The 22,657-nt window shown below is 35.1% G+C and overlaps 1 protein-coding gene across 1 annotated transcript in view; it reads left to right on the top strand.

Moving 5' to 3' along the window:
- Window positions 1-22,657, top strand: part of LOC140533608 (solute carrier organic anion transporter family member 1B1-like) — a 90,473-nt gene that overhangs the window by 29,355 nt on the left and 38,461 nt on the right. Inside the window, exons 3-9 of the mRNA XM_072653553.1 lie at window positions 3,217-3,358; window positions 7,112-7,244; window positions 11,613-11,734; window positions 11,969-12,115; window positions 15,362-15,460; window positions 18,691-18,936; window positions 20,416-20,580. Coding sequence (XP_072509654.1) covers window positions 3,217-3,358; window positions 7,112-7,244; window positions 11,613-11,734; window positions 11,969-12,115; window positions 15,362-15,460; window positions 18,691-18,936; window positions 20,416-20,580 — 1,054 coding nt within the window. The remainder of the gene's footprint in view (window positions 1-3,216; window positions 3,359-7,111; window positions 7,245-11,612; window positions 11,735-11,968; window positions 12,116-15,361; window positions 15,461-18,690; window positions 18,937-20,415; window positions 20,581-22,657) is intronic.

Below are 22,657 nucleotides of genomic sequence, written 5' to 3'. Positions count from 1 at the left end.
CTACCCCAAAACATGAAGACTTTCACCAGCAGAGTGGGTGAATGAGAACAATTTGTTCCGATCATTAGGAAGTCAGCAAAAGCAGGCAGTGAAGCAATTAGAACTTGGGAGTCAGTGTCATTGAACCAAAGAACATATTGGGGAAAAAGGGATTGTATATGAAAAAAGCTGGAAATGTTGGAGGGGCAGGTTATTCAGTACTGTCAATATCAAAGAGATTTTATATTTGATCTTGAAGGTAATAGGGAAACTGGAGATTATTGAGAAAGATAGTGACATGATCAGACCAGCATTAGTGGAAGATCACTTTGGCAGCAGAGTGATGAAATGGAAGGGGAAAAGTTTAAGATGCATTGTAGAGAATAGGAGGCATTTCAAAAGTGTTGTATTCACCCTTTCTGAAGAAAAAAAACTATTTCTTACCTTTTTCTCCTGCTCCAGTGAAATATCACACAATTTCTTTCTCCTTTCATCGGACATTAGGATTTAGAACTGAAAGGTGACTTAAGGATTATCTAGTCTAAACTTATTATTTTACAGAGAAGAAAAATGAGGACCAGAAAAAGAAAGTGACTTACTGAAAGTCACACAGTAGGTACTAAATAAAAGACCAGAAAATGAGCTCAGGTTCTCTGACTCCAAATTAGAAATGATTTTACAAGAATGATCTTTAGAAGATGGCGGAGTGAAAGCAACGACTCACCTAAGCTCCTGGAAAAACTCTTCTGGATATATCTGGGGGGAGAGTCTGACCAGACTTTGGAGGTGTAGAATCCAGTGGGAGACGGGCTTTGACAGATTCGGAGCCCAGGCTGGACTGGAAGGTCCACGGGAGGGATCTGTTCCGCGGGGGTAAGACCCCAGCGCACAGCGCAGCGCGGTCGGCGCGGCAGGGCGGAGGCGACCCGAGGGGACCGAGAGTGGCGGGCGAGACCAGCGGAGCAGGAGATAAGCCAGGCCGAGCCAACAATATCAGCACAACAGCCTTTGAAATCTTCAGCCTAAAGACGGGACTTCAGTGGGTCACTACTTGAACATCCAGGAGCTGGGATGCCGGAGTGATCAGTAAGTGCTCTCCCCTCCCCCCCGATGACCGTGAGGGAACCATAAAATTCTTCCCCAGATTGATCCTGGATCAGTGGGAGCAGCAGAAGGGGGCGGGTGGTCTCATAACACCAGAGGCTGGAGAGGTGGCAAAGGGGGATTCTTCCCACCGTGGTGGAGGCTATCTGGAGGGACAGATGACCCAGGGCAGAGAAAAATTCGCACTGAGACCCAAGCAAGCCGCAGCCCGGGAGACGAGCCCCAGGAGGGGCGGGAACACGCATTAGCCTCTAGGCGTGCCCCAGCCCTCCAGGGGAAAAGGGAAGACAATAGGGAAGCTGGGATCACCATCCCCCGGACCTTGCCTTTGCCTCAGGCCAGCTGAGGAGATATCCTGAGACCAGACCACACCTCCCACACACCTATCAAGATAAACCCAGGGTTGATCTGGGAAACAACAACAACAAAAAAAAGCCTGCTTTTAGCCTAGACAAACATCAACTCAACTTAAAAGATCTGTATCTTCTGACTGAAAGAACCAAAAGCTACAACACTCAGCCAACATCATGAATTGGAAAAAGCAGACGAAAAGTGAAAAAACCATAGAATCTTTCTATGGGGATAAGGACCAAAACACAAACACCAAAGAGGTCAGAGCTGAGACTGTACTTCCATCTGAAACCTCAGATGGGACTATGAATTTCTCGCAAGCACAACTAGATTACCTGGAACGTCTGAAGAAGGATATAAAAGAAAAACTGGCCAATGATTTTAAAACCATAAAAAAAGAATTCACTGATGAGAACATCAATCTGAAAAAGAAAATTGAAGAAATGGAAAAGGAAGTTCAAAAATTAACTGGAGAGAATAATTCCCTAAAAGGAAGAGTTAATCAAACGGAAAAGGAAACTCAAAACCTAATAGGGAAAATTGATCAGATGGAAAAGGAAACCCAAAACCTAACTGGGAAAATTGGTCGAATGGAAAAAGAAGTACAAAAATTAAATGGAGAAAATAGCTCCTTAAAGGGAAAAATTGGCCAGATGGAAAAGGAGATGTGAAAGCTAACTGAAGAAAACAATACGATCAAGATTAGAATTGGGCAAGTAGAAACTAATGACTCAATGAGGCAACAAGAATCAGTCAAACAAAATCTAAAGAATGAAAAGATAGAAGAAAATCTAAAGAATGATCTTTAAAATTTTTTGTGGTTCTAATATTCCATAATACTATGAATCTTCATTATCTTTCTTCTTTCTAATCATCTTCTAGATTCAATTCCATCTTTGGTTGTCACTATCTGTATGACCTAACACTTAGTCTATGCTTTATATTCTTTTTTTATAGAATGAAGCAGCTGAATCTGTTAGCCTCTCACATCCCTACCAGTTATCTGTCTCTTATCCTTAATTATATTTTTCTTCTCATCCAGGTATCCTAGAATCTCTTGAATAAGCCAATATTTAGGAATTTCTCAAGCTCTTTTGCATAATTCTCTGACAGGGAAATATGATTACAGTAATTAACATACATAATCTTTGGTCCTTCAGATAGGAAAACAAAAAGGACATATGTTGAATAGCACTGAGAGAGTTCCTTCATGTCCACATCTGATTTTCACATTGAACTGTAACCTTTTGTAGCTCCCCTAACAAACTTTCCCTGAACAGCCATAGACAAATGCCTGTTTGCCTCTTGGTGCCTTGTTAAACATGTGATTAGGACTATTGTTTTTAAACTTAGCTGCTTCTCCCCCCTTCACTTGTGAACTTCAGTTAATACATTTGATGTTTGGAAGAAAATATTGTTTATTTCCATGGCTACCTAAGGCCATCTAATGATGGATGTAGGAATTCATCATTAATTGGTTTTAAAATGTCATCACCCTGGCAACTCTGCCTAGTGAAGTTATGAAACCTGAGCCAAAGGAGTCCTTTACTGACATGCTGGTGGTAAGGTTAACATTCTTTTATTGAGATCTTATTCTAAGGTTGAAAACTGTGAGAAAGATAAATGCAATATTTATGAAAGTTGGACACACTTATGAGAATAAAAATGAATGCCATATTTTGAAAGAAGTAGAGATTGCCTTAAGTTTATATATGTGAACACAGAAACACTTCAGCCATTTCATTCAACCATGTTTTCCTTTCCATTTTGTCCCTTGAACAGATGTTCATGATAGCCCTGACATTCAGTTATATTTGCAAATCACTTGCAGCAGTTGTTATGAAAGGCACCATCACTCAGATAGAAAGAAGATTTGGTACAACATCCTCAGAAGCCGGTTTAATTGATGGAAGCTTTGAAATAGGTAATTTTATTTCATTAAAATCAGTGCCTAGTCCATGGGTGGGGAACCTACAGCCTTGAGGCCACACATGGCCTTCTAGGTCCTTGGGTGCACCCTTTTGACTGAGTCCAAGTTTCAAAGAATGAATACTTTTATTAAGGGGATTTGTTCTCTGAAGTTTGGATTTGGTCAAAGGGCCACACTTGAAAATCTAGAGGTTTGGCCTTGCGGCTCTAGGTTCCCCATCCTTGCCCTAGCCCCAAGTCTTGGAAACAAAAATAACTTCGCAATTTTAACCTCTAACAAATTAATTACTGCCTAATTTCATAATGAGTCTTTCACCTTGCTCTCTCTATGTCTCTGTCTGTCCTTCTATCCCTTCCTCTCTCTGTCTCTGTGTATCTCTCTCCCTTTGTCTCTCTCTGTGTCTGTCTGTCTCTGTCTCTGTCTCTCTCTTTCTATTCTCTGTCTGTTTGTCTGTCTCTCTTTTCCATAATTTTTTGCCATCAAAAGTACATAGCATTCCACTTATTAACAACCAACTGCAAGACCTCTTTATTTTATCCCATCGCCGCCCTATATTTCTCCTTTTCTTTACTGACAGACTTCTTAAATAAACTTTGAAAATGTTAAAGTGCTGATGATGTAAAAATTGCTCTCCAAATAATTTTAACCATGCACAACTGGATTAGGTTGCCCCAGGAGATAATTGATCTCTTCCTCTCTGAATATCTTCAAACAAAGCGTGGTCTATGCAAAAAACATGGTAGAGAGAACTTTTATTCAGATTGGACTATGACCTCTAAAGTCCTTTCCAAATCTGTGATTCTAAATCAGGTATAAAATCTCTATTTTTTTCTTATCCTCTCAACATGAGATGGCAAATGGAATATTCCACCTTCTCAATGTTCAAATAATTACTCAGCCATGAATATCAGTGCACAGAGAGTTAGTCTCTTTTTGAAACCTCTCTCTCTCTTTCCATTAACCTTCATTACTCCTTCACCGAGGTCTCTCCATGAATGACTTCACCTTATCTTTCTATTAGTTATCAAATTTTCATTTCTTATCTATAATCAGGTAAACTATATGCATTGCAAGATCATAGAACAATGTAGTTAAATGGTACCATTGAAAGGGAACTGGACCTGGAGTTAGGAAGATCTGTGTTCAAATCTGGCATCACTCTTAACAGCAGTATGGTCCTAAACAAAGCACTTAACTTTTGTTGGCCTTAATTTCTTCATCTGTAAAACTGAAACAATTGTAGCCCCTACCTTCCAGGATGGTTGTAAGGATAAAATGAGATATTGGTTAAGTGCTTTGTAAACCTTAAAAGACTTTACAAGCTATTATTAATTATTTTCCCGGTTATTAAACTAGAAGTTCTCTAATTCTTCATATTCAGATCACTAAGCAGATTTTATTCTCCAAGAACTCTAATGCTCTTTCCACTACTTGCCATAGAAAATAAGCAACTACTGTTTCAATACTCTGAGTAAGGCAAAAGTCAGTGACTTCATCCATTAGAACCTGTACGTAGATCTGTCCTTCATAGTACTGTCAAGGTAGATTTAACTCAACAGTTGCTTTTCACAGAGTCAGATTTAGACCTCTGCCAAGTGAGTTTTCAAGGTTCTGTCCCTTACATATATATTTATCCTCTTTGATTTTTGCCATATATTTGACATTGCTGAGAAGTTACCTCATTCCTAAACCTTAACTAGTCCTGTAATATATGACTACATCACTGGCAATCAAGAGGTCTAGGTTCTAGTCAAGTTTTTGCCAAGAACCAGTTCTGTGACTTCAAGTAACATTTAACCTCTGTTGAGCTTTTTCACCTGTAAAACATAGGGATTAGACCAGATGATATGTGAAGTGACTTTCAGCTCTAGAATTTCAGGAAATTATATTATCCTGGTTTTCTTCCTGTCTCTCCAACCATATCTTCATGGTGTAATTCATTTGTTTTTCTTGTCTTTTAACTGAAGGTTTTCCTCTTCTTTATTACTCTGTTTTCATCAGATAACTTACTTATTCTAAAAGGTTTTACATATTGACTGCCTCACAAATCTAGATAACATTTGATTTCCATGTTCATATTACATTCACCACCTGTGTATCTCTATTTTAGTCTCACTCTATCTGAAACTCAATGTGTTCAACCAAAAACTCATACATCAAATGCAAATTTGCTCAACAAAATCAATTATTCATTCTTTTTCCTATATTCCCTATATCTGTCAGTGATACATTGATGATACAATAGAATGCAAACTTCTCAAGGTTCAGAACGAAACTGTTGCATGAGTTATTTGGAACAAGGAAAATGAACTACTTGTCCTACAAAATAAATCTTTAAAAGTTTTGTTATATCTTTAAAAAAAGTTTTTACATGCAATATCCTCTATCTTTTCAGTAATCACTTATTGTTCATGATTTGGCATTATGATTGGTATTATATATTCTGCAGTGCTTCATCATAAAACTGCACTTTTATTACATCAGTCATACTTTTGACAGTCTATTTTTCTAAACCTAGCTTTGATTATAGCTCATAGGTTTTCAATTGAGTATAAATCATCTGAGTTCCCAGTCCATTGAAAAGTATTTATTTACATCTTTTAGATAAATATTGTAGCCTTACATAATATGTGACATGGTGAGAAGTCATGTTGTAGTATTCCATTTCCATTTGGGGATCTCTGTGATTTTTTCTTAACAATTCTACTTCTCAGTATACCAATACACTTCTTGTATATTATTTTCATAATAAGAATAAAAACTCCAGGACTGATACGAAAAAGATACCTAATTTGTGGACATGTATAGATGTTTTACATTATGATGTCTATTCTCATATATTAAAGATTCCTTGAACCTCTGATGACATTTTTTTTCTATAGCCATGAATGCAAATGTGAATTTCACTGGGAAAAAATACTGTTCTTTTTGCAATATTCAATACCCCCAGTCTTTGTAATTCCTGGCCCATGATTAGCAGTTTTTTTAAAACAATGGTTAAAAGCTTTTTTGTCCTTTTAAACTTGTTCTCCATCTTACTTCAAGGAAACTATACTACCCTATAGAGAATTTAGCAATAACTTCTCCAGCTATCAAATTCCATGGAAGGATTTGTTTGTGTTCTAAAGATTAAATGAGTTCTTTCAATAGATTATTCCATTTCGGCATTTTTTTTTTCATTTCCAAATATACTTTCCTTCTACTTTGGTGCTACTAATCCTGTGGATTTTTTTGTAAAAAAATGTACCAAGTGTATTAGTTTATCCTTAGACATAAGCTATTTATTGTCTTGGAATAACTTGATCAATCCCAGTCAAATTATTTGGTCATTGTAAATAATATGCCATCTTCATTCTCATCCTTATCATGAACCTTTGTTGATTTTCTTTCCTCCTTTCTCTCCAAATAAAATCTCTTTTACTTTCAAGACTCAGATTAAGTTTCACCTCCTTCCTGAATCCTTCCTTAGTTATTCTTTCCCTTATTTAGATTTTGACTATTGTAGTCTTGTTATTATACTTAGGATCAAACAATTAACCAATTTTTCTATTTCATGTATGTTCACTTGGTGTCATCAGATAGATTCTAATTTTCTTCAGAACAGAGGTAATACTTTTAATGTTTTATTTTTTTACTTCTACTTCCTCTTAGTGACTATGAGATACAATGGCCTCACATAACAAGTGATCAAGTCTTACCACTTTTAGAGAATTAAATTATACGAAAATGCAATTTTTCTTCTTCCAGGCAATTTATTGGTGATAACTGTGGTAAGTCACTTTGGAGCCAAGTCACACATTCCACGGATAATTGGAATTGGGTGTTTAATTATGGGAATTGGAAGTATTATAACTGCATCACCTCACTTCTTCATGGAATAGTAAGTATTTAACAATTATCATTATTGTTTACTTGTTTCAGACATGTCTGACTCTACGTGACCTCATTTGGGGTTTTCTTGGCAAAGATACTGGAGTCATTTGCAATTTCCTTCTCCAGTTCATTTTACTGCCCTAAGTATTAAGTAATATTCATTTTTAGATATTGCAGAATGCCAAATTTTCAGATTTGTTGCAAATGTCTCTTTCAGAAAGTTCTCTATGTTTACGAAAATGTGGGGTAAACTTTCCACATACATTAGTACAGATGCTAGCTACTTTTATAGCCCTATCTAGGCTTATGAACAACAGCTAAAAAGGCTTGAGAAATCACAGGAAAATCAATGAAAATTTTCATCTAATATCTATTTCATGTCTGTTTTTATGGATTCCATAAAAACCAGTAGAATTTATCATTTGGGTAAGAAGAAAAAGCATTAGATGAGGAGTTTAATTGGCAATTAACCAAATGAATATTTTGCTTGTGTTAGAGAGAAAGGGCGATGTAGATGAGGTAATTAGATAATCTCTAAGATTACTGTCATCTCTAATATTCTATGCATGAAATTGACAGAAACATCTATTATAACAGTTTCACATTTTCTTCAGTGTAGATTTTGGGAAATACTTTTAAATGTAGGATTGCAATATGTAGAGACCAATGCCCCAGTGAATGAGATACTACAATTTGAAAAATATTCTCCTATTGGCAAAACATATATTTCCCTAACAAAGGGAATTAGTGACACTGTAAGTCAATCAATTAATCAGTCAATCAACCTCAACCATTTATTATTCACTGCTATGTGACAGGAACTCTGCTAGTATAGAGGCTGTAAAAACAAAGAAACAAAAATAAATTAGAGTCCCTGCCCTCAAGGAGCTTACATTCTATTATGCAGAGACAGCATGTTCAAATATGAATAATGAAGAATAAGTTCAACGTAATTACAAAATAGTTTGGGAGTGAGACCACTTACAATGTGTACACAGTGATGTTTGAGTTACAAGTTGAACTAATTGAAAAATTCTTTAAGTTGGATATGATGCATTCCAGATATAAAGGATGGTCTAGAAAGGGAGATGGAGTGTGATCTGAGCGCAAAAGAGAATTTGAGTTTGATGGAAATAAGAGTAATATATAACAAGATTAGAAAGACAGATTTAGGCCAAGCGCTGAAAGATTTTACAAAACAAACATAAGAGTTTATAGTTTATCCTAAAAACTCTGGGCAGTCCCTAGGGTTTATTGAATAGGGGAGTGACAGTAGGGTGGACAGTAGGGAGTTGGGGAGAGATTTGAAGCAGGAAAATCAAATTGGAAACCATTTCAATAACCTACAGTGGAGGTGATGAGGACCTGAACTTAAGTGGTAGCTTATTGAGTAGAAAAAAGAAGTTGTAGAAATAGAATGGCAAGATTATGCAACTGATTAGATAGAATAACTAGAAATTCATATAGCACTTTTAGGTACATGAAGCACTCTAAATATATTATCTCTTTTGATTCTCACAATAATCCTGACTTGCTATTATAGTTTGTATATTTTAGATGAAGAAACTGAGGCTCAGATTACCTTTTAAGTGACCTACCCAGGACCAAATAGTTACTAAGTGTTTGAGACAGAAATCAAAACTCTTGTTGACTCCAAATATAGCACTACTCTCTCAACTACACCAGAAAATGTGGGAAACAGTATTACTGCACTCAACAGAAATAAAGAAGTTCAGCAGAGGGAAGATTTTTGGGAAAAGTTACTGATTTTTATTTTGAATATGATGAGTTTGAGGTGCCTTTATGAAATTCACTTTGAAATGTTCAATAGAAAGATCGTAATGGAGGGCTGGAGCTCAGAAGACAGATTGAATATTTTATATGTTTTTGGCATGTAGGTGACAAGCCTATCACTGGTATTTAGAGGCTATGACTGATGTGTAGCAAATTTTAGGTAGGACTACACTTCTCTACATGTTATTTCACTTGATACTTAACTAATTCTCATCTTGCATTCTAAAGAAAGCGAGGCTATCTTGTATAACCTTCTAAATTGCTCCAAGTCAATACTATGTATAATAATTTGAAGAAACCAATGTTCCTACAAGTTTTTGCTCATCTCTCCACATATAATATTATTTTAATTTTCTAGGTTTAGAAAATGTCAGTTATTAGATATGTATATGATTTATTCACAGTATAGCTAACAATAAAATAAGGATAATCATTATTTATAATGGAGCAAGTGTAAGAATGATTATATCAAGAATATCTCTAAATGTTTACTTCACAAATGAAGTCCCATGATTAAACTCTCTTAAAATATATTAATTACTTTCTTCCTGATAATTAAAGAATTCTATTTCTCAAGAATCAAGATCTCTTAGCCCCATCTCTCTGTCTTCAAATAATCCCTTTCTTCACCCAAGATAATTCAAACTGACTCAAGAATGAAAGTTATTCTTCCACTTTCATCACATGCTGCTCATAAATGACAAGTAAATTGGTAACTACCCAAGATTTCATTTCATCCTACAGATATGGTTAACAGCATCCATAGTCTGTGTGAGAAGGACTATTGAAGTGGGGGATACAGACCCTTGGGAGCTGATGATAGTATTAGAAAGGAAAATTATAGAAAGAGGAAAGAAGAGGAATACATAGATAATAATCCAGCCATGGGGACTAAGATGGAGGGGGTCAGACAATTAAGAAGAGAAGCAGGAAATAATAGTTCCATGAAAACTCAGAGTAGAGAATATACAAGACTAGTGAGAGGTCAGCAATGTCAAAGAAAAAAAGAGGGGTGGGAGGAAACTTCCAGATTCATCATTTAAGAGAAGATTACTAACTTTGAAGAGAGTAGTTTAATCAGTGTCCAAAGGCAGTTTGCAGAGGGTTTAGGAGAGAATGAGAAGAGAGAAATTGAAGACACAATCTATACACAGCTCCTTCTAGAAGTCTGGTTGAAAAAAAGGAAACAGACATAAGAGCAGACCTCATAGGGATGGTAAGCTCCAATGAATGGTTTTTGTTTGTTTGTTTTATAATGGAACAGATATGGTCTAAAGATGTTCTCTAAAGATAGCATAAAGGAATCCAGTAGACAGAAGTTGAAGATTTTAGAAATTGGGGATGATTGAAAGGGCATTAAAGTACAACATAATATTTAATTTCTTTTAACATATGGTAGTACTTCAACTTAAATATAAACGTTTTTCTCTGGGCTCTATAACTTCCTCTAAAGCAAAGGAATTACTGAATAAACCCTTTTTGGTGAAGACAGCTACATCTACCAAGCCTTGCTTTAAAAAAAGTTGTTTCCTTTTCTTTTGGATTCTACCCTCTACATCAACACCATAGAAAACTTTTGATTAAAACATTATATTCAGACCTTAAATAAAGAAGAAATAAAGTTAAACTAAAAGAATTCTATCTCATATTCCACCCTTGTTTCTGTAGACACTAGAATGGATTATCAAAAAAAATTTAGTGTCTGTCTTTGAAGACTATAGAACATGGTTCCAAAGTATACACATATAGATGTATACTTAAATACATATGTACATAAACACACAAAAATATATGTGTGTGCATATGTGTGTGTGACACATACATCTTACGTTGGGTGAAAAGTTCAGTCAAAGTCAAAAGTTGTCTTTCATTAAAAAGAATTGAGTATTGTTTTAGGGGAGGTAGTTTAAAACAAGAATTGTTTCATTTTTGCCTCTGTATTCTCCATACCTGATATGTAGTAGCCATTAATAAATCTGAATTGGTTAATTGAGTCAAATATCCATTAGTCATTCTGTCACTCTGAATACCCCCTTCCCTCAACTCTTGGGCAGAAGGTGTCATATCTAATTGGTCTACATGAAGTAAAGCAAATTGTGCTTGTTTATTTTTCCTTTTCTTTCTATCGTTTTCCATCTTCTGGTTATTTGTGAAATCCAGCCAGGAAAACTGCTTTGTTCCCTTCAGGAATAAATAGCTATGATTTGCCCTTTTAATCAGTTTAATGCATAGATAATAACTAACATATTCCTATAATAAGCAATGAGGATCCATGTCTTTGGCCCCACTTTCATGCATGCCAAGAGGAATATGCGTATACATACACAAACAAAACAGAAATGGATTTTTTCCATCCCTTTAGTAGTGTTTAAGGAGTCCTTTTAACCCTTACTTACTGGCTCTATTTGGGAAAGATTATGTTGTTTTTTTCTGGTAGGTATTCCTAATACATTATTATCTACCTTTATCCATTTACTGAACATAGTGCATTATAAAACTAGTCTATAGGATGATAGCATGTAAAAATGGGAATAACTTATTTGGCAATGCTTTCTTTAACATTTCAATTATATCATCATAGTTACAGGTATGACTCAGCATCACATGCTAAGCCATTTGAGAACTCAACAGCAATCTACACTCCTTGCTCAGCTGATCTCAATTCAAGTAGCAATAACACATCATCTGTATTATTAGAGTCAGGTAAGCATGAATGATTCTTAATGCAAAAAAGAAAATCAAGAAAGTGTTTCAAAGATAAATGTATTTCTTTCTCCTAAGGTAAATTATTTAGCTGACTATGAAAAATACATCTGACATCTAATTGGACTAATAAAATTAAGGTCAAATAAAAGAAACATAAACATATTCAAGTAGAACAATAACATAGATGGATTAGTATATCATGCTAACAAACCAGATTTTTTGTGTTCAAAGGTTGCAAAAAAGAATCTGGTTTACCCATGTGGATATATGTGCTGATGGGAAACATGATACGTGGAATTGGGGAAACTCCGATTACACCTCTGGGAATCACATACATTGATAATTTTGCAAAAGAAGGACATTCTACTTTTTACGTAGGTAATGTACATTTGTGATCATTGGCCACATTGAATTCTTTGACTGCTTTCCAGTCTTTCAGGGGCAAATAATCAAGGGATTCATTGTCATTAGATCACTTCAGTCCTGCCAAGCCTAGAGGCCTGTATTGGGCTACCCGAGTCTTCCTTACCTCACCTCCTGAGGTCTTCGGCTGGCCACGCCTTGCACGCATGAGAGAAAGGACGTTCCAGAGTCAAACAGGGGTTGAGCTTTATTACAGGGTTTCGGTTACAAGTGCAGGGGATCTTCTTTCTTAGGATGAAGAGGGGGAGATTTCCTAAGGAGGCTAAGCTTAAGGGATTGGAAGTAGAAGTACAAGCGGGGGAGAGAGGGGGAGGGGAGAGAGGAAAGAAAAGAAGCGGAGCCCTACTTTTCTCTTTGGCTCCACACGTGCTAAGAGAGCTTTTAGGCTTCCTCAATCCTACTTAATCTTCAGCCACACAGTTTGCATCTCAATACCGTGCTGTTAGGTAACTAGGTGTGCTCCAATCCGGGACGACCTCGAGGGCAGGGAGACTCCACCCATCAGGTATCTCCGGGGGAGAGGCAGAAATACCCGAGCTAGCCGAGCTAGCTCGGTCTGACCTTCTCGAACCCCCGCTGTTCATGGAGGGCCTCGTAAGACTCTAAGATTTAGAAGTCCCACTTTTACCTGCCCGAGACTGTCCACACGGAATTGAGCTTCCAGTCCCAACACAGTCCAGCCTTGGAAAAGACAGCTTTCATCTTACTCTAATTCTTAAGCCCTGATCCCTAAAAACAGCACAGAAATACTTATGTAGAGAATAGTGAGGAGCATTTGAATGATTTTACTACCAAACAAGATGAAGAAACATTTAGGTGGTTAAAATAATGAAGAGCAAAATTATAAGAAGTATAATTATCAATTTTTTCCTGTATGTATAACTCGAACAAAGCATATTTTTAATCCTAACTCACCTTCCTCCCTGACCCATCTTCCTGATTTTATCTCATCTCAGCAAGTCAATCTAATATGGGCTGAGTATTGTCCTTAGTTTTTAACTGATAGATTCAATTGGATTGAACTGATAGCCTTTCTCCAATTATAGATATGGCTATCAAAGTCCCAAGACTGAAGGAGAAAACTTTAAATCTCCCTTACTTTGCCTGTCTTTCCTCTGTTTCTCCTAGCTAAATATTTTTGTCCTTGGCCTCTGGCCTACATAAGGAACTCAAAGCCAACTTTTTATTCCTTTGGCACTCTAGATACAGCCCTAAGGAAATTGTAACCTTGACCCTAGCTCCCTAGATGAAAAAGACCCCATATTTAGGAACTAAGCTCAGCCTTTTTGCCTTACTTCTGAGAGTTGTCTTCCAATATATCCTAGAGCTCTGATGGCAGAGATGAAGGATCTCTCCCTCAACTTGGCCCTTATTAAAGCATATCCTTAAATAGTTCATAGGTGGCCATGTCCATTGAGAAGTAATTGTCTCTTTACCCTGAACTCACTATTTACTAAAGACCATGTGGCCTGACATAAGATGAATATAGTGTGCTCATGATTGAAATGGCCTTTAAATATACTCTCCGTTGCCTTTTTCATCTCTAGTGCTCACATCATTATCCAGAGACTAAATAATACTAAGATATTCTTCTACCAATAAGGGGGTTGGGAGAAGTTATCATTGTAGAATTAGAATGTGTAACTATTTTAAATATGTTCTGTCTTGATTGCCCTCATAATAATATTCTATCAATATCTTCTTTTGATGAAAAGAGAGTTGTTTTAAATAATATTTTATTTTCCCCAAATACATGTAAAATCAATTTCAACATTTTTTTAAAGTTTTGAGGTCTAAATTCTAACCCTCCTTCCCTCCCCTCCCTGAGATGCTGATCAATTTAATATAGGTTATACATGTGCAATCATGTAAAACACTTTCATATTAGTCGTTTTGTGAAAGAAAACTAGAAAGAAGGAAGGAAGCAAGCTTCAGTCTGTATTAAGATGGTATCAGTTCTTTTTCTGGAAGCAGATAACATTTTTCATCATGAGTTCTTTGGGATTGACAGATTATTGTATTACCGAGAATAGCTAATCATTCCCAGTTCTTCATCCTACTATATTGTTCTTACTATGTACAAAATTCTCCTGGTTCTTCTCATTTCTTTCTGTATCAGTTCATATAAGTCTTTTCAGGTTTTTCTAAATTGATCCTGCTCATCATTTCTTTATAGCACAATCACACTCCATTATGTTGTTATACCACAGCATGTTCCGTCATTCCCCAACTGATGGGCATTCCTTCAATTTCCAATTCTTAACCACTGGAAAGAGAGCTGCCATAAATATTTTTGTATAAATATAGGTCTCTTTTCCCTTTTTTATCTCCCAGGGATACAGACCTAGTGGTACTGCTGGATCAAAGGATATGCACAGTTATATAACCCTTTGGGCATAATATTAAATTTCTCTCCAGAATGGTTGGATCAGTTCACAACTCCCCCAATGCTGCATTAGTGTCCCACTTTTCTTACACCTTTTCCAACATTTATCATTTTTTTCTGTCATATTAGGCAAGTTGATATGTGTGAGGTGTTGCCTCAGAATTGTTTTAATTTGCATTTCTCTAATCAATAGTGATTTAGGGCATTTTTTCTCACATGACTATAGCTATCTTTGATTTCTTTGTCTGATTGACCTATATGCTTATAAATATGACTCCATTCTGTATATATTTGAGAAATGAGACCTTTATCAGAGATGCTTGCTGTAAAAATTTCCCCCAGTTTCCTACTTTCCTTCTAATTTTGGTTGCATTGGTTTTGTTTGTATAAAAACTTTTTTTTAGATTTTTTTAGAATTTTTCAGAATTAAAATTATCCATTTTGATTCTCTGTATATCTTGTTTGGTCCTAAATTTTTCTCTTATCCATTGATCTTACAGGTAAACTATTCCATGCTCTCCTAATTTGCTTATGGCATCACCTTTTATGTCTAAATCATGTGACATTTTGACCTTATTTTGGTATACAATGTGAAATATTTATCTATGCCTAATTTCTGCCATACTGTTTTGCATTTTTTCCATAGTTTTTGTCAAATAATGAGTTTTGTCCCCAAAAAAGGAATTGTTTTAAAGACACCTGTTTCTTCGGTGGATATAGTGTTTCACTTACAAAAAAATAGCATGTTAATGACACAGTGAAACTATATGGGGTATTTTTTTGGTAATTATTGAATTATTTTGTAATATTTTCAGGAATTTTGCATTCATTGGCAATGATTGGCCCAGTACTGGGTTTTCTTCTGGTATCATTATGTATAAAACTGTATGTCGACATTGGATATGTAGACCTAAGTAAGTATTATCCAATCCATCCTAACAGTGTTGTGATATAGAATTATATATATATATATATATATATATATATGTATATATGTATATATATAGTGTTATATAGAATAATAATATAGTGTTATGATATAGAATAATAATTTTTTTCCTATTTTACAAACTGGTAAACCATGGCAATCAGGAACAAGATTAAGTTTAGCATTGTGTATATCATTCTAACAAAACCAATTGAAATTAACACATTCAAATAATCATTTGGATGCTTTTTATATGTGATCCAATAACTAATTTGGGAAATTTCTCCTATTTTGAACTCAACAGGTGTTTATCGAAATAAACCATTCTTTTGGAAGAATGTTATATAAAAATAAAAAATCATTATGAAGTTATTAATTTGGTAATTGGCAAGATGTCCCAAATATTTCACTTCACTTGGAACTAGTTTGACCAATTTCACTTCATGCAATCTAAAACATGTGTCCACACTGGGACACTAAAAGTGTTTTGATAATTTTTATCATCTAATGCACTTTCTGTGTGTTTTCTGGTTAACTAATGACTGGATCTGATTTCTTATTTTTAGAGTTACTGTGGAGAGTAGATCCCATTGGTCAAAGGAAAACACAGGAGACATAGCCAAAGTGCTAGAATTGTTTGTGTATCTGCTCCTTCTGGGGCTCTTTATGTAACTATTTTATTTACAATGATCTCTAGAACAATTTCTACTTTGTGTAGTGATCACTCCTGACCAAGTCCTCATGCTCAGGATGCCAGAATCCTTTGAGCAGAAACTCCCTCCCAAAGGTCACAGTCTAGGGTTTCCTTGTAAAGACGTTCCACAGTGGGACCTCTGCATAAATACCTTAGGAAGGTTGTTTTAGGAAGGTTAACTTCCCCAGACCACTAAAAACAGTTGAATATAAAGTCTTAGACAAGTATAAGCTTGTTGATGAACATTTTCCTGACTTCAGAATAGTGGTACTCAAAACTTTCCCACGGATAGACGGATAGAATCCAAAAAAAAAAATTATTTTCTATTCCAAAAGCCATATAACTTGTTTCTGTTGCTCTATAAGCAAATACACCTATCCCCAAAAAACAAATTATCACTAACCCCTGTTCAAGTTGTTTCAGCTGTAGGCTAAGACAATTTGTTCATTAGTGATTAAACTGAACAAAGGTCCAGATCACCTGACTTCTAGCTCCAAGCCCATTCAATTCAATTCATTAAATTCAACAAATATTCTTAAGCAACTGCTGTATGCAGAACACTAGACAATGGAGAAGATACAAATTTGAACTAAAATATTGGACCTTTATGGACACTATTATGTAGTTACTACAGAAATAATTAGCTGATTATTTTTCTATGAAGCTGGTCCTTGGAAAGCAGGAAAATAGTCCTTCAATGAACTCTTACTGGAAGACTTCTTGCTTGGTAGAATCTACCAGAGATAACATGGTCATTAAGAGTTTTTTGTCACAATCATAAGCAAGTGGAACAAAACTAGACCTGTCTGTCTGCCATAATGTGAGCCAATTTTCAAATTGATATGATTTAGTATCAAGTTGGTATTCCAGAGCCAATTAGTGTCCTTCATAGCAAAATTCAGATTTTTCTCTAGCTACTGATACAAGATCAACCATATAATGAGATCATCATAATAATAATCTATTGATAATAATCATATTTAGGAAATTTTGCTTCAATGTCCACTCCAGTGGGGGGAAAAGGAGCATTTAACTGTACTGAAAAATATCCCAACACCTACCATTATGTATATCAACTTGGGCAAGTCAGTCTCTGGACTTCAGTTTCCACTAAGACATAAAGCAGTTAAACTAGTTAGTCTCTGGGGTCCTCTGTGGCTTTGAAATTCTTATGATTTCTCCAGTGTTGTTTGAAAAAACCCTATCTCGTTGAATAATTTAATACTTGGTAAATAAATCCAGTAATATTTGTACTTAAAATGAATTTGTTGTTGTTGAGTCATTTCAGTCATGTCCAACTCTTCATGATCTCATTTGGGGTTTTCTTGGTAAAGATACTGGAATGATTTGACATCTCCTTCTCCAGCTCATTTTACAGATGAGGAATTGAAGAAAACAGGGTTAAGTGACTTGCTCAGGGTCACATAAATAGTAAGTATCAGAGGCTAGATTTGAGTTCTGGAAGATGAGCATGCTATCTCCTGGCACTCTAACCACTGCACCACTTAGCTAAATACTTAAAAGAAAAAAGTGATATAGTCAACTAAACCCGACTCCTTCTAGTCACCTGTTCAGTAAGGCTCATAAGGATGAACTAGTAGGTCACTCACCACTTAACGAAAGTAGGCTTACTTAGCCAGAGAACAGAAAGAATACTCAACAAAAATGCTATAGCACATAGCCTGGGTAAACATAGGTTCCGTTCACTTACCTGAACAAATATATCTGATTAGCAGGGCCAAATACAGTGACCCTTGGTACATCTGCAAAGTCTAAAGGGTCATAACTGCACCTAGGTGGGCCTTTTATGCCCTTAAGTAGTCAGGAAATCACATCCATTTAGGCAGAGGTCACCAAGAAATTGCATCAATGAAGATATGGCTTGAACCTTAGTCCCCTGGGCTAATGAAGTCTTAAGAACAACTTTTTTGTCTTCCAGTCCTCAAATTTACTATTCCACACTACATTTCTGAAGAAGTATGTCAATGGACTATTATTTAATTAAATAAACTGGTATACCTGGTCTATATTTTAGACATATATTCCATTTTGAATGGTGTATAATTCTATTCCATTATCTGGGATTTATACAAATCCAAAATTGTTTGGGATTAACTGTTTAGCCTTACATAATCCTAAACCTCAAACAGCTGAAGACAGAGGCTGGGTCCTATTTCATCTTTTTAAATTTGTTATTGTTGTTGAGTACCCAGCAGGTACTCAATCCATGTTTGTTGCACTATATATTATTGAATTGAATTTAGTCAATAGAATTATTCTTTCCTTTTCCCATGTGGTTTTGATATATTGATGTTTTACTAGAATTAATATTTTCTCATTGATTTAACTGCCTCTTGTATTTTTCATTCATCTATTATTCATATGAATTTTTCCTGTTTGAATGTGTTTTCTCAATAGATAAAGATAAATGGGTGACAAATTTTCAAGGAAAAAGAAAATTGTAACAGTTCTTAAAATGACATGTTTGCATTGTGAATTTTTAAGAATTTTTTTTGTTATAGGTACTGTAACGATAAAGCCAACCGATTCCCGTTGGGTTGGTGCTTGGTGGCTTGGCTTTCTCATAGTGGGAATCCTTAGTATTGTTTCTGGAATACCATTCTTTTTCATTCCTAAGAGTTTGGAGAAACCAACAAAGGAAAAGAAAAGTCCTGCATCTTTGGATGTATCTAGTACCAATGAAAGTATAAGCCAAAAGACAAATTTTAAAAATCCGGCGCAAATAAAGGAGTCTAAAGATTTGACAGGTGATTATTTCACATTTAGAACTAACTATGCAAATTAAGAGAAGCACATTAGTGTATATATGCATGTAATAGGTGGGAAGAAAGAAGGAAAATTCAAATTTTTTCACTGAATGGTAGGATAATTTTTTTTAAAAATCTCACGTTAAATGTGTAATCCACAGAAAGAGAGAAAAGGAAGTTGTTTGTTTAAAGATGTTTAAATATGTGAAGAGTATTGTCTATTCACTGAATTGTAGGATTTAGAGTGGAGAGATCATCTAGTCCTGCCCAGTAATTTTATAGTTTAGAAAACTGGGGATAGAAGGAATAGAGTTACTTACCCAAGGTGAGATAAGTTTGGATTCAAACTCAGGTCCTTGAACTCCTAATCCATGGACAATGATAACATTCTCCAATGATACATGCTTCAGCCTCTAATTTTTCTGACTGTGGTCTGGGGTAGAATTAGATACATTTATTCAGAGTTTGTTTAGTCACATTGTCATTCTTTTTTTCCCTCTAAGTTCCTCAAACTTCAACAGTTTTTTAAAAAAATGAATTCCTATACTCTTTGTACCTTGTTCCAATTGTAATGGTCTAATGGATCTCCCTACTCCTCCTGCTTCTTTCCTTCACCTTCCCACACATACACACATACACACACACACACACACACACACACACACACACACACACACCAACTCTCACATATATACTGGGCAGCTGTATTCTTTTCCAAGGATGCTGTGCTGCTATACTTTGTCTCCAAAAGGTACTAAAAATATTTGACTGTTTATTAGTGTAACAGTGAGTGATCATATGGCAATAAATCAAGTGAATGAAGATATATTACCAAGGAAATGTATAGCTCTAAAATAAGGAGAACTGGTTGTACGGTGGGCACAAGGAATAATACATGAAAAGCCAACCTGCTGCACTGAGATCCATAAAATAGAAAATGGACCAAAGGCAAATCAGAAGTACATTGGCTGGATGTTTTTTGGAGTTGCTATAGAAGAACATGGCCAGAAGCTCATAGAATGAGAAAGGTCCTCTAATCCCTACAATATGTGCTCTATCAATGGCAAGAGTATCAAATTGAAATGATTATAGATGAATTGAAATATTTAACTGGTATAATAACCAATACATTGACACCATCCTGATAAGTACCCCTGAGAAACGACCAAAATATCTAACGATATACCACCCTGTAGCAGAAATAGCAATACATTTTTTACTCTGGAACAAAGCAAAACAGCAGTATTTAAAAACCATCATTGGCTAATATTGTGACCTTGGGCAAACCACCATCTCTCTAAGCCTCAATTTTGTCTTCAGTAAAATGAGATAGCATTGGTGTATTTTCTAATTCTATGATTCTATGAGAATTATTTTATACCCAAGTCTACTACTAAGCTTCCCATACATGAAAAGGGAGCTATTTCTTAAATGTGCTGAATTATCTTTTCCAAAAAAGTCTTTTATTTTTTCTTTTAGGTTTTTTCCACTCCTTAAAACGTATCCTTACTAACTGGATGTATGTCATCTACTTGATTTCATCATTGTTTACCTTTAGTGGCTTTATTGGCTATATTACCTACCTGGCAAAATATTTAGAACAGCACTTTGGCCAGTCAATGTCTAAGCTGAATGCTTTACTTGGTAAGTTTTGCTATTTGACTTTACTACGTCACTTACAATGAACTATTACAGATTAAGTAAAATTTTAAATTATCTCCTCTATATTTGAAGTCCTCCTAAAGCTGGGACCTTTCTGTCTCTTAACCTTATTTCATATTACTCCCCTCTCAAAAATTTATGTTCTAACCTAGGTATATTATTTGCTCCCTGACTAAAAATTCTTGAACAGTTTTTCCCTATACTTGTAATATCCTCTTATCTCTCTTGAATTCTTATTTATCTTTTTTAATGTTCTTTTTTGATATTTAATTTTTATTTTTCCCAATTATATGTAAACAAAAAATTTTAACATTTGTTTTTCTAAAATTTTGAGTTTCAGATTCTGTTTCTCTCTTCTCCCCTCTCCTTGAGAAGGCAAAACAATTTGATATAACTTATACATGTGCAGCCACGCAACACATTTCCATATTAGTCATGTTACCAAAAAAGAATAATACATAAACTTTTAAAAGTATGTTTCAATTTTTATTCAGACTTCATGAGTTTCTTCTCTGGAGGATAGCATTTTTTTTGTCATAAATCTTTCAGAATTATCTAAGGTCATTGTATTGCTGACAAAGCAAACTCCTTCATAGTTGATCATAGTACAATCTTGCTATTACTGTGTACAAATGTTCTGGTTCTGCTCATGGCACTTTGCTTCAGTTCATGCAAGTCTTTCCAGGTTTTTCTGAAACCATCCTGCTTGTCATTTCTCACAACACAATAGTATTCCATTAAAATCATATACCACAACACGTTCAGTCATTCCCCAATTGATTGATATCTCCTCAATTTCCCATTCTTTGCCACAAAAAAAGGGCTGCTATAAATATTTTTGTTCATATAGATTTTTTTTTCTTTTTTTATAGTACCTGAATGGTACTGCTACTTCAAAGAATACGCATAGTTTGAGAGTCCTTTGGGCACAGTTCCAAATATCTCTCCAGAATGGTTGGATATGTTCACAACTCTACCAATAGTGCATTAGAATCCCAATTTTTCCACATCTACTCCAATGTTTGTCATTTTCCTCTTCTGTTATATTAGCCTATCTGATAGGTGTGAGGTGGTACCTCAGAATTGTTTTAATTTGCATTTGTTTTAATCAGTAGTGATCTAGATCATTTATTCATATGACTATACATAGTTTTGATTTCTTCTCCTGAAAACTGCCTATTCATATCTTTGCACCACTTATCAATTTGGGAATGATTTGCATTCTTCTATTTGAAACAGTTCTCTACATATTTGAGAAATGGCCCTTATCAAAGAAATTTGCTGTAAAAATTTTTTTCTCGTTTTCCTACTTTCATCCTAATCTTGGCTTCATTGGTTTATTTATGAAAATCCTTTTTAATTTAATATGATCTAAATTATCCATTTCATGTCTTATATCTCTTTTTTGATCATAAAGTCTTCTCTTATTCATAGATCTGATGTAAAGTATTCCATATGTTATCACCTTTTATGTCTAAATCATATACCCATTTTCACCTCCTCTTAATATATGGTATGAGATGTTAGTCTACACCTAGTTTCTGCCAAATTGGAAAGCAATTTTCCCAGCAATTTTTGTCAAATCATGATTTCTTTTCCCAAAACCTTGCATCTTTGGGTTTGTCAAAGACTAGATTACTATGGTCATTTACTACTGTGTATTATGTATGTAATCTTTTCCACTGATACACCACTCTATTTCTTAGCAAGTACCAGATTGTTTGGGTGATTATTGCTTTGTAATGCAATTTGAGATCTGCTACAGCTAAATCATATACCATCACATATTTTTTCAATGATTTTCTGATATTGTTAACCTTTTGTTCTTCTGGGTAAATTTTGTTGCTTTTTTTCTAGCTCTATAAACTGATTTTTTGGTAATTTGATTAGCATGGCACTGAATAAGTAAATTGATTTAGGTAGAACTGTCATTTTTTATACTGGCTTTGCCTCTGTAGAGCAACTAATATTTTTCTAATTGCTTAAATCTGACTTTGTACAAAAAGCATTTTATAATTCTGTTCCTATGATTCCTAGTTTTGTCTTGGCAAGGAGACAC

The sequence above is a fragment of the Notamacropus eugenii genome, chromosome 3, assembly GCF_028372415.1.
Source record: "Notamacropus eugenii isolate mMacEug1 chromosome 3, mMacEug1.pri_v2, whole genome shotgun sequence".
NCBI lineage: Eukaryota > Metazoa > Chordata > Mammalia > Diprotodontia > Macropodidae > Notamacropus > Notamacropus eugenii.
The sequence above is the reverse complement of the archived record's forward strand: the minus strand, read 5'-3'. Positions and strand labels throughout refer to the sequence as shown.